The 12,519-nt window shown below is 49.7% G+C and overlaps 1 protein-coding gene across 9 annotated transcripts in view; it reads right to left on the bottom strand.

Moving 5' to 3' along the window:
* dctn1 (dynactin subunit 1) overlaps positions 1–12,519 on the bottom strand; it is a 63,616-nt gene that overhangs the window by 22,253 nt on the left and 28,844 nt on the right. For 6 of the 9 annotated variants that reach the window (XM_008121610.3, XM_008121607.3, XM_008121603.3 and 3 more), the window contains exons 2-5: positions 11,128–11,379; positions 9,206–9,284; positions 8,951–8,982; positions 5,641–5,661 (exon numbers count right to left, since the gene is read on the bottom strand). In XM_008121610.3, the coding sequence (XP_008119817.1) occupies positions 5,641–5,661; positions 8,951–8,982; positions 9,206–9,284; positions 11,128–11,358 (363 nt within the window). In that variant the 5' untranslated portion in view covers positions 11,359–11,379. The remainder of the gene's footprint in view (positions 1–5,640; positions 5,662–8,950; positions 8,983–9,205; positions 9,285–11,127; positions 11,380–12,519) is intronic. The other 3 variants (XM_008121608.3, XM_008121609.3, XM_008121611.3) reach the window with 1 other exon arrangement.

Below are 12,519 nucleotides of genomic sequence, written 5' to 3'. Positions count from 1 at the left end.
CCTCCTCCTCCCCGGCACAGCCTCTCTGGAGCTCTTGCAAATGGCTGCAGCTCTGTCGTCGTCGTCTTTGACCCGAGGATCCAGCGGTGGCTTCTCCTCCTCCTCCTCCTCCTCCTCTGAGGTCCTGGGCGGATCACTGGGGCTTTAGAGCCTGGGAGCATCCCAGCAGCAGCACTGGAGGAGCCGGGGGCCGGCCGCACATCCCTTCCTCCTTGCCTGGCGGCCTCCAACCACCGCCCAGCTGCTCATTACATCACCACTACTCCACCAGCCCCTCCCTTCCTTCTCCAGGCTCCTCCAGGCATGAGACGAGCCACTCTGGATCCAGGCACTGGCACTGATGCCTGCCTGCCTGCCTGGCTGCTGCACTGAGGATGCCTCTCCTGCTAAAGAGGGGGAGAAGGATGCACTGCTGCTACTACTGGGAGACCCTCCCAGAGTGGTGCTCCTCCCGTCACTTAGCAACGCCTTCTGTCTGCCTGGCTAATGAGGCGCCTGCTCACTGCTTCCTTCACTCCTTCCTTCCTCCCCTCCCTCCCTCCCAGCTACTGCCTGCCAAGGGGCTCCTTGCCCAGCAGTGGGTCCCCTTCCACAACTCAGAGCCCCCCCCCCAGGGTCTCCCCTGCAAAGAAGGGCAGGAGGAGAGACAGGCTGAGCTGGGCTGGACCCTGGGCAAAGCAACTCTCCAATACCATTAAGGGCTTAAGCAACCGAGTTCAGGACATCCACTGGCTTCTGCTGCCGTGTGTAGCAGAATAAACACATCCACCCACATGGAACACACACAGTTACAAATTCCACTGTAAAATGGGTGGATGCCTTCAGGAAAGCAACGGGGTGCAGCTACTGGGATGCTTGAATTTGGATCTCTGTGGATCCTTGCCCATTTGTCAGAAGCAGGCTCACAGCATTCATCCTTCATGCAAAATCCCGACAGAACTGGGCATCATGCTGCTGGAGTGCAGCATCCCAACACGCCTCACCATTACTACACTTGCTGCAGGGCTGCCCATACTTGGGGGCCTGCACAATTCCCACCTGGGCCTCTGGTGAGAAGGCAAGGGCTGGTCGTGTGTTAGAACTCACTGAGACCATAACTGAGTGCAGAGTTCCTCAGTACCACAGGGTCTATGAATAACCCTATGACAGTGGTTCTCAACCTGTGGGTGCCCAGGTTTTTTGGCCTACAACTCCCAGAAATCCCAGCCAGTTTATCTGCTGTTAGGACTTCTGGAGTTAAAGGCCAAAACACCTGGAGACCCACAAGTTAAGAACCACTGTCCTAATAGGTGGCACCCAGGATGTTGCACAAGAAATAAGTGGTCTTACACTGTGAAGAAACAGTGGCTACTAAGTCCACGTTACATGCAAATAAACCAGTGCTAGGAAATGTTATAAGCCGCCCTGAGTCCCTTCGGGTGAGAAGGGCGGGATATAAATGGGAGAAATAAATAAATAATAAATAAATGTCAACCCAGTCATATGTCTTAAAAAATAAATGAAATAAATAAACCAGAGCAAGAGGCCCTGGGTTTTGTCTTCATGTTAACCAAAGGCCATCCTATCCTACGATCTTCTGGGCAGAATTTATTGTCCAGGAAAGGCTTGGAAGTACCCTCCCACCCCATTTTAATCTTTATTTCCTTTATAAAAAATTGCCCTTGGAAACCCATGCATGTCTCACAACTTCCCTCCTCCTTCTTAAGCAAGCTATGCTAGCACAGCCAGAAGAGAAAGAAGAAAGCGAATATGACAAAATGAGGTTATCTTGGATTAAGCAAGTCGTGTCTGCCCCACAGCGCTGAGGAAGGAGGCCCAAGGAAACTACAGCGAAACCCTTCTTAGTAATGAACAGCCCCGACTTGAACACTGCCTCAGAAACTGCTTTGAAGCCAAGGAGCTGAACCTGCCAGTGCTGGTCAGGAAACGGAGCTCAGAGATGCAAGACACTGGAAGAGGCTGCCAAGCCCCAAGGGCCCCGGGGAGGTGGGGAAGGCTTTGAGAAGCAACAGTACTGCTCCCTAGAGAGATGGCTGCATGGAAACAGGGCCCTTCATTTCCAGCAGCAGCCAGCTGAGGGGAGGGAAAGGGGCAAAAGAAAAAACATGCCCACTTAAAGGCAACACAGATGTCATTTTAAATATGTTAAGAACTAGAGTGAGTAGAAATCCAGGCCGAAGCAAAGCCCAAGGTGGCCTTGGAGCCCACTGAAAATGGCATTGATCAGGTCAGGTGATGTCACAAACTAACCCAGTGTGGCTTCCCTTGACGGGCATCAGATCTCCAGAACCAGAAAGGAAGGGACTGCCCAGTTAGCTACCTGATGCATTGGTGGGTGATGCCCGGATTTGAACTCAGGGCCTCTTTCTCCAAAAGACACTGAATAAAAAGCCTCCCTTCAAAGGGCCGTGTGAGTTCGGCACTCCAAAAGGAAGTCCCACGTGTGTCATAAAGGTATGTATAAAATAAGCAACCAAATCTGCAGAAACTCATTCATTTTTGTCTAATGGGTATAACTTCAGTTAACCATGGAGAAGAGGAAAGAGCTACGCAGAACCCTCATCCAGCTCCATCACAAGGCAGGCACCCAAGGCTGCAGGCAGAAGGTGGGGCTTTGCTGGATTCAAAGCAGTGATATCCCTGGCCCTCCTCCCCTTCTTTCCCAGGGGAGACCCCAGCTGCTCTGCTCTGCCTCAGCTGCGGAGGGGAGAGAGCCAGGAGCCAAGGGAGCATTGGAAAACAGGGCCTGCTCCAGTCACTGGGGGGTGGGGGTGAGGAGGAGGGAGAGGATGCCTTGGCTGGGCACACCAGGCCTCCTCCAAGCCCACCAACCTGTCCATGCTCCATATCCACACTCTGCACAGGCCTCAGCAAGAGAAACACCAGCAGCCCTTTCTTCTCTAGCCCAGGGTATCTGACTCCTCTGAGCGGAAAAGATTTGGGCTCTAGGTTTTGTAGAGGGGATGAGAAAGGGCAGTTAGGCGAGAGGAGCATGATGTTATGCTCGCTGCAGCAGAGAAAGCGGACAGAGGAAGGGGCAAGCCTCCCTCTGTTGTAGTGCCCAAAAGCAAAGGGGTCAGCGCCACTGAAGCTGATTCAGGACAGAGGCAGGTGGCCAGGCTTCCCCACACAGCCCATAACCTTAAACTGTGCCTTTATTCTCCTAGCACAAGATGGTCCACACTTAGAGAGCCTTAAAGGAGGATCCCACACACCATCAGTGGCTACTGAGAAGGCAATCTGTTTATCATCTCTCCTATTGGGAAGCCACATGAGGCAGAGAGGAAGCCATGCTCATGCCTTGCCCACGGGCCCCTCCAAAGAGGATGCGGAACCAGGGTCTGATACAGCTTCAGGAGCTGGCATTCTCGCACTCCTTGGTAAGAAGTAAAGGCAGTGACTCCATTGACCTGTGGGCAGGAGCCAACTCAAAGGAAGGCCTTCCCAGTCTAAGCAACCCTAACACCTTGCAGAGTGGTCCGGCTCCCCAAAGCTAATAAACATGGCACCTGTTCGCTTCCAGACACCCTGTTACCCTATCAAATGAAGCACTTCTGACTTTTGTCCATGCAGGTTCTGGCCAGTGTATGTTGGTTAAGGGGGTGCATACACTGCAAGGGCTGTGTAGACATTTAGTGTGCAAAGCTGAGAAGAGGGGGCCCACCCCAGAGAACAGACTGCCAGCCCCTCCCCAACAGGCACGCAGCCATCCCCTCCGGAGGAAAGAGACCAGGCAGATGGCGGGTCAAGCAAAGGGGGAGGATGATAGGCCTGGGGCCAGGAGGAGGCCCTTTGTAGGGGTCTCCCACTGGGACCACCAGGGCCATCTGTCACACTGAAAAACACAGCCGGAGGGAGCCGGTAACCCGATTAGCGGCTGAGCCTGAACCGCACGGGCTGGGCTGGGCTGGGCTGGGCTGGGCTGGACTGGGCTGGAAGGAGCCCTCTAATCTCATCAAGCAGGATTTACCTACTGTCACCTTCAGCTCTTCCAGACTGAACCTTGTTTTTAAAACACTGGACAAGGTTCCTCAGCAGAGCTGGGACCAAATTCAGCACAAAACAACAACGGACATTTTGGGGAGCCGATTAAAGAGACCACTTTCCCACATGCAGGAACAGGGGGCAAAGATGCCATGAGAGGAGCCCCGAGACACATCCACCCCATTCTTCCCAAGGAGATGAAGAAGGCAGGCGGAGAAACACCTTTGTTTCCAAGGAGTTTGGTTACAGCATGGGAACTCCCCCCAGGGACGGGGCAGGTGTTACAATACAGCAGCCTCACAAACAATCACACAAGCCAAGAGCTGCCGGCAGGAGCACCGCAGAGGGGACATCGGCACATGCTCCATGGGACACAACAGATTCCTCCATGTGCCTTTAAGGTCAGAGGGAGGGGTGGCAGATCCAGGACCGGGTGAGTGCCTCATGCAAAGCACCAAGGTGCCTGGCCCTGCAGGCAAGCGAGAGGGAACGCAGCACATGCGAGTCAGGAGGCCTCAGGCGCATGCAGCAGAAGGAACAGAGGGAGGAACTGCCACTGGAATTGGGAAGGCACACAGAAGAGACCCCCCTGCACTGACACTTTCAAAACTGGGTCATATGAAATCTGGGAGGCCAAGGCGAGACATCCACCTCCACCTGGAAGCAGCCAACAGGTAGGATCTTTCTTTGTGTGCATCCTTTTGTAAGATGTCTTTTCTAGAGTAGCTAATGTAGAGGAGAGGTGGAAGAGTCACCACTGGACCTCTAGGCATGCCCTCCAAACTGGAATTGTTTGGCTCCAATCTTTCAGAGCTGCTTATGCTCATCTCATTTCCCCAGCCAACAACATCTTCACAACTAGAAAATAACATAGTATTGATAGTTTTTCCTGAGGCATGGGAGTGCATGGGAGGGAACAGCTTCAGGTGCAGGGAGGGGCAAGGCAGGTCATGTGCCTTTCTCCTAAGAACTGCAAATATGGCAGACAAGAAGAAGGACCAGCCTCAGCCTCTTGTTGCCTTGGTTGAGGCCCCGGTGGCCATCTCTTTTCCCTCTGTGGCCATTTGTTCAGGATGCCAAGTGTGCATTCCTGGTGTTGTTGCTGCTGCTGATATCTTCCAGTTTAGGAGTCAAAGTGGTTTACAGGAGTTAGAATAAAGATAACTAAACACACACAACCTTTTTCCCATTTGGGTGTTTTGTAACATGGGGGTAAGACTGAAGAGTGGCTAGCAGCACAGGACATGGTCTCAAGCTGAGTTTGGCCACTGGTACACTAAGGCCCATAATGCCACCACTGACTGGCAGTAATGACTTCTTGCTCCCAGAAAACAGTCAGAGTCCTGCCAGCTCTACCTTGATCTGCATGCAAAGGAGGAAACCTGTCACATGGCTGCTGGCCATTCTGGCATGGAAGCCCACTTGTCACTGAAAGTGCCCACAAGGGTTACATCGGGGGGGGGGGGGAGGGGGGGGAGAGAGACGGCCCATCAATTTTTAAGACAACCCGGATACTGTGGGAGTAATAGCCATGCAAGGGAGAGACATGCGTGCGCACGACGAAGGCCACAAAGCCATGAGCCCAGCCATGTTGAGAACGGTTTCATGCGCATACGGGTCTCTTTCAGAAGAAAAATGAAATAAAACAGGCACCACCTTTTTAGGTTTCACTCCACGCTGCATGGAAAGAGGACAAAGGTTAGAAGTTAGACAGAAAGCGGCTTCTTGGAGGGCAAACTGGGACCACCCAGCAGCACGGCTGCTGCTAAAGAGATGGAAAGACAGCAAAGAGGATTTCCCAGACCCAGCTAGGCAGCCCACTACCCAACAAACCTGGCCTGCTCTCTAAGCCCCCGGCAGTTGCACCAGAACATGAGAAAGGAGGATGGTTGCAGTGGCCACCCAGTCCTGAAAGAGGGGTCTGCCGTATGGACCTCTCCACACGCACCCACGCACATGCCCAAAACCGAGCACTTCGTATTTACAGAAGTGCTTTAGATATATGAAAGTATATGATATAGCTTTCAAGAAAAAACTCAAATCTAACAATGCAACACCAGAGAAACCAATTCTTCATAATAAAAAAAGGGTAAAGGTTTCCCCTGACGTTAAGTCCAGTCATGTCTGACTCTGGGGGTTGGTGCTCATCTCCATTTCTAAGCCGAAGAGCCGGCGTTGTCCATAGACAAATTCTTCATAACAGAGGTCCAAAAGTATTCTTGAACCCAGCTCATCTCAAATACAGCTTGGACCCAAAAACCAACAAGTAGGACAGTGAGGGGACATAAAGAGACAGATATCCCCACTGCCACCAATTTGGCAGCCAGTACCCAGCGACCTTTATTGGTGAATGACCACAGGTTAACAGTCTCAACAAGAGGCCAGCAACACCCTTGCTGTAACCATGTTTATGTGTAAGCAAGCTCCATTGTAAGTCCAATGAGATGCTCCCATGCAAGTCCCCAGGGGTGGGGTGATGGGGTGGGGAGGGGTGTCACAGTCCCTCTGCTGCATGAACAGCTTTGTCCCACGGCCACAACATTCAAGAACTGGGTTGTCAGGGCTCCTTTCAAAAGGGAGGGCTCTCCTCACGGCGGAAGCTGCCAATTGCAACTAAAATTACAGCAAACTAGGCCCAAATGCACTTAGAGACATTCCAAACAGCTGCAGAATAAAAAGCATGTTGTTCCCAGGGCAGAACAAAAGCTAGGCATTGATTTCAAGATGGCCTCCCTGTGCGTAGTCTTAGAGGTTACTGGTATGCATGTGAACCCATAACACTGTACAAATAGGTAAAAGGGAAGCAAGTGTAATGACGCAGTGTTCTTCCAAGGGTTAAAAAGGCCTCGTTCCCAAGGACTCTCTCTGGATCCCCTTCAGATACCCAAAGCTTTTTCGGCAACTGCTCTCTCCAAGATCTCCTTGTCTCTGCTGACATCTAGCGGAGCAAAATTACTCCGCCGCCTTATGATGAGGGAGGGAGGCAGGAGGTATCATGCAGAAGGCACGGGTGGAGAAAGGTGGCGCACAGCCCCAGCATTCAACTTCCTCATCCTTATAAGAAAGAAGGAAGTCATCACTGCCTCAAAACTGAGGGATTTCTTGATGAAGGAGAGAAGGAAGAAAGGCAGTGAGAGAAAACAGAAAGGAGGTGAGATGAAAGGAGGCAAACATTCCCCAAAGGAGGATGAGACAGCAACACCAAAGCACAACTCTTATTTGTAAGTAGTGGGATTGCTCATTTTTAATCAATGTGTACAATGATCTGCAAAGTTAAAAACCTCCTAACTCCTCCCCTCAAGAAACCTACTATCTAAAATCCAAAGACAGAAGGAGGCCAGAGAGGAAGATGAGCCCAAGCTTAAAGACTGAGGGATCTGTCTTCTACACATCCTGAGATTCAGCCACAGGTGGGCAAGGGTGGGCAACTGGGAACCCTCCATCCCCACTGCAGGCAACAAACCAATGGTGAGTGATGATGGGAGTTGCAGTCCAGTATCATCAGCCAGAGTTGGTTGGGAAGGAGGGAGATAGAGAAGACTTTGTGGAGGAACTTGATGAAGGGAAGGAAGGAGCCCTAAAAGGGCAGTAAGGGAGAGCAGGCAAAGTCCTCTGAGGGAGGAGAAGAGCTCTGGGTCGCTAAGGGGGAAATGGGGAAGAAAGGTGCCAATGATCGGCAGGGATGGATTGGTTCTCTGGCTCCATGCTTTGGCTTATCTTCCCCTCTTGGGTGGCTTTACAGCCTCCCTGATTCCTGCATTGTCTTGCTCCACTTGCAAGACCTTGCTTAAGAGCAGGCAATCATTTGCAGTCACTACAGAGAAATGCCCTCCCCCGTTCCACTTGTCCCCTCTGTTTCTCCCAGGACTCCCCTCTTTTCCCAAACAGTTGCTTTTCTTCTTCCACTGGTCCTTCCATCCCAGGGATGTGCCACAGACTCAAACTCAGCCTTTGGTGGTCTCAGTGATAAGGTTGCAGCAAGTAGCCTAGTGAATGGCACGCACAGTGAAAAAATGAAAATGGTTCTGGCACAGGGTGAACCCTAATACTTGCAACACACATATACATGCACACATCCACCCGATAACAAGGAAATTCAATAAAAATGACCCACAATGTATGTCACCCCTGACTGCACACCCCCCTAAGATCACATTTAGGTTAGCAACTGGACACGGGCACTTGTGAACCCCAAAGGCACACTAGCCAGGAGTAACCCATTCCGCCACATGCTGTAGCCCATGTCTAGCTGCAGGATGCTGCCATCCACAATGCTCGTGGAGTGTCCCAATGGGAGATGGCTGCCACAGGGTGGTGCCTGATTTTACAGCTGCTGCAGGCCCAGTCCTCTTTCAGCATGAACAAGCCTAAAATGCTCAGAGGGAGCCTTGCTCAGTCAACAAAACCAGAAAGGAATTCAAAGCCATGAAGGAACTCAAGGCCACTTCCACTTGAACTCAGCAGGTGGGACTCCATGGCCCTGCCTTGAAGATGGAACTCCACCTAATTCCTTGATGGTGCGAGGCATTTTCACCCATTGCTTGGAACAGGTTTGAAAAATTCAGGAAAACAGCACCTACAAGAAGCACACAGTCTGCAAATGTTGCTGCACTCTCCGTGCAAACACAGCCTGGAAAAGCTCCTGATAAACATTCTGTGTCCCAAAGAATGAAGAGGCAGATCCACCAGGTGAAAGCCAGGAAGGCAAGATGATATTTCTGCATGCTGCTTATTTAGCTGCATGCCCTTTGCACTGTTTCTTTGATTTTTAAACTATTGCTATGGAAGGACAAAAACATGCTGTACAACCAGATTCCTCCATCACCAGCACAATCCCTCTGCAGTGAGAAATGTAAGCCATTCAGCTCCACAATATCTAATGCCAACTCTGCAGAAAAACTCATCCACATCAAACCATAAAAAAGACATGGATGCAAAGTTGTGAGACTCAAAGAAAAGTACTCACCAGTTTGCTGGCTTTAGGACCTTCTGAAGAATCTAGAAGAGGAACAGGAAAAAAGATCATTCAGAAATCCAAGCTTAAACAGGACCAGTCAATTGGGGCCCAACCTCAGGGTTTGTACTATACCTCCAGCTATAAAGGGGGATTTTTGAAAGAAAGAAAAAAGATGCACCAGAGGGAAGAGAGGTGCCCTCCTCAAGGGCTGGATCTGAAGCTTAGGGGGCGGGGGAGTGAGGAAAGCATCTGGACACCCCTTACCTCTCTTGGGGACCTTTGAAGTGGAAGATTCTGGTGTTTCTGGGGATGTTGTATCTGCGCCATCATCGAAAACCTGGATCTGCAAAAAGATGGAACACAGAGAAATTGCACATGGGAGCAAAAAAGACAACTTGCTTGAAACTTCACTTCGGTTTCTACTCAACTTCAAATTTCATTCTCTGTCTCCAACAGAAGAGAAAATGCTTCCCTTTCCCTCCGCACGGACTGAGCCCAACCACATTCATGCTAGACTCTCCTGAAAGGCATGCTTGGCCTAGGCTGAACATGGTGTGACACAAGAGTCTCAAAAACAATCTCCCAGTTACCTGGGAGAGGATAATTAATTCCAAGCGGGAAGAGAATAATTACAAATATTCTTTTCTTCCTCTACAAAGGGTAACACAGTTTGAATACATGTGGGTGCAGCTACATTGTAAAATTTGGCATTTGACACCATTTTAATGGCCATGGCTCAATGCTATAGAATCATGGGAATTGCAGTGTTACACACTCTTTAGCCTTCTCTGTCAAAGAGTGCTGGTACCTCATCAAACTTTAAATCCCAAGATTCCACGGCACTATGCCATGGCAGTTAAAGTTATCATACTGCATTATTTTTATAGTAAAGATGCAATCTGTGTCAAGCACAGTATATGATTTCTCTTTGGCTCATCATGTAGCCCAATTCTATTTTATGCCATCTATTTCATTAAAAGAAATCACTGGAACTTCTATATCAAGAAGCAACTTGTGAAAATAGTAGGTAATAAGTCTGAACAAGCCATGACTGGCAAGCCTTTACTGGAAGCGCTATATGCTCAACCACAGGCTGGAAAGGAATTTATCTCCTCTGTTCTGCAATACAGCAAGGATACATATCTCTACCATCATACAATCCTATGATCCACTGAGATGTCTCTCCACATCTGGCAATTGACTGACCATCCACTCCCTTGTGGCCTATGGAGCTTTGCTCTGTGGCTTGATTAGAAGCTTACATAAAGCCAGACAGTTTCCCTTCTTCAGTCTCTTTCTCTCCCAACAAATCAGAGAAAGAATCCAGAGCTTGATCTTGTTTTATTGGGAGGGAGATAAACAATTGAAGGGAGCTGCCACACCATCATCATCAGTGGAATCCACTGTGGCCTGGGAGTGTGATAGAGTGTTTTTCTTTGGAGGTTTTTCAACACAGGCTGGCAGGCTACCTGTGTCTCCTTGAATGGCAAAAGGAGGTTAAACTGGATGGTCCCTGGGGGCTCCTTCCAACTCTAGGATTCTGTGATCACCGTCATCATCATTTTCATTTTATTCACTTGTATCTCACCTGATTCCCTATAATGGAACCCAAGGTGGCTTACAAAATATTAAAACCAGAACCAGTTTAAAACATCAGTAAGAATACATAACATTTAAGTAATCTACAGCATTAAAAGTATGTAAACATTCATTGAAAGGCAAGACATAAAACACAGCATGATATTAGAAGTCCCCCAAATTCCTAAAAGCCTGTTGGAATAATATTTTTTTGCATGCTGGAAGCAGGAGAGCCACTCCAGCCTCCTTAGGAAGGGACTTTCAAAGCCTGGAAGCAGCCACTAAGAAGGCCCTGTCTCCCTAGTTATGCCTAGGAAAGCAGCTGGACTGAGAGCAGGGTCTCCCTGCAAAAGTCTTAGAGCTTGGGAAGGACACAAAGCCAAAGATTGTTTATTCTGCCCTGCTACAAAGTTAAGAGCAAATGGGCAGACTGCGCAGTCCCTCCAAAAGGCCAGGACACCCGACTCATTACACTATGTGAATTCGCCCTTTGCCTCCCTGCTTCCCATACACATGCACTGAAAAGGGCTCTCAAAATCCAGGAGCTACAAACGGTAGAGGAAAATGTCTAGTCCCATTCACAGGTGGGCACCCAAGCAGAAGCTTACCTGTGACTGTCGCACAAAGATACCATGGTTCTCCTCGCAGGTGAAGTACCTCCTGCCCTGCACCGTGCCATCATTCTTGCCCTTTGGTTCATCCAGAATGACACCAACCCACTTCCCCGTGGCAAAGAGCGTGGCCCCCACGTACGCCACAGTCCCGCGGTGCCCCTTCCCGATGACCTCCACTCTGGAGCCCACTTTCAGGGGCTTGCCGCTTGCCTCCACGGAACTCATCCTGCTGCTGGCACTGGATGCCTGGAGGGGAGACACAAAAGGGAGAATCAGTGGGACGTCTCAGCCCATTGCAGAAAACCCTTCCAGCTTTGCTTTACTCTTCCTTCATCTCCTCCTGAGCTATGACACTATGGTTCATGTACACAGCTGTGACAGCTTCGCTGAAAATGAACAAGTCCCAGTAAGAGTCTCCTATATGTTTCTGGGACATTTTGCATCTAGTATGAGTCTTGAATCTATTGGGTAAGTTATGTCAAACAAGCAGCACTGTGTTTTAAACAGTAAGAGGCACCACATCAATATCAGGAAGGACAGTAAGAACCTGCAAGAAGTGCAACTCTTTCACTGGATTTTTTTAAACAGAGGCTAGATGCACGTGCACACACCAAGGAGTGTTTTCCCTATGAGTTCCTGTATGGCAGAATGGGGTTGAGCCAGGAGACCTTTGGGACCTCCTCCAACCTCACTACTCATTCCCGGTTCTGAGTGCTTCCTTCTTAACAAAGTCCATCACAATTCTCTGAAGTGACCGTCCTCCTCCAGCAGAAGAGGCCTCTATCAAAGCTCTGCAGCACAGCTCCCTTTGTTCCAAAGATCCAGCAGCGTGGCCAGCCTTCAAACTAGGCCAACGCCATCGATTTGCATGGCCTCCCCCTGCCTTCTCTGTTCATCTTGCCTCTCCAGGTTGGCAGGTTGAATCTGGGACACCAGGCAGGCTGAAAGGTTGAGCCTGAATTGCACATAATTCAAGTAACTGAATTGCACATAATTCAAGCCCGGTGAGAAGTACAAATTCTAAACCAATAACAACAAATATGCTCATGGAAATGAGAAGATCTGAAAGGCATAGTCAAGTGCAGAGAGAATTGCCACAGGGTTTGTCCTGAATAACCCACTACAGAGCTTCACAAAATGACCCAAGGCCCCGGTATTGAGTGAGGGGCAGACGTATCAGTTTGTCACAGAAGAAACAAGAGAGTCCCTGGGATACCTGAGAAGCGAACAGATCTACCACAATGAGAGCTTTAGTGCAATGTGGTAACCAAGCAGCTCGGGAACACTTGCCAGTCACTCTTCCCTCCAGAGTAGAAAACCCACAGCATTCAATGGGACAGAAGATGAATTAACCTCTTCCCCTGCCCATATTTCAACACTGTCAGT

The sequence above is a fragment of the Anolis carolinensis genome, chromosome 5 (genome assembly GCF_035594765.1).
Source record: "Anolis carolinensis isolate JA03-04 chromosome 5, rAnoCar3.1.pri, whole genome shotgun sequence".
NCBI classification, from domain to species: domain Eukaryota; kingdom Metazoa; phylum Chordata; class Lepidosauria; order Squamata; family Dactyloidae; genus Anolis; species Anolis carolinensis.
This window is presented reverse-complemented; position numbering and strand designations above follow the sequence as displayed.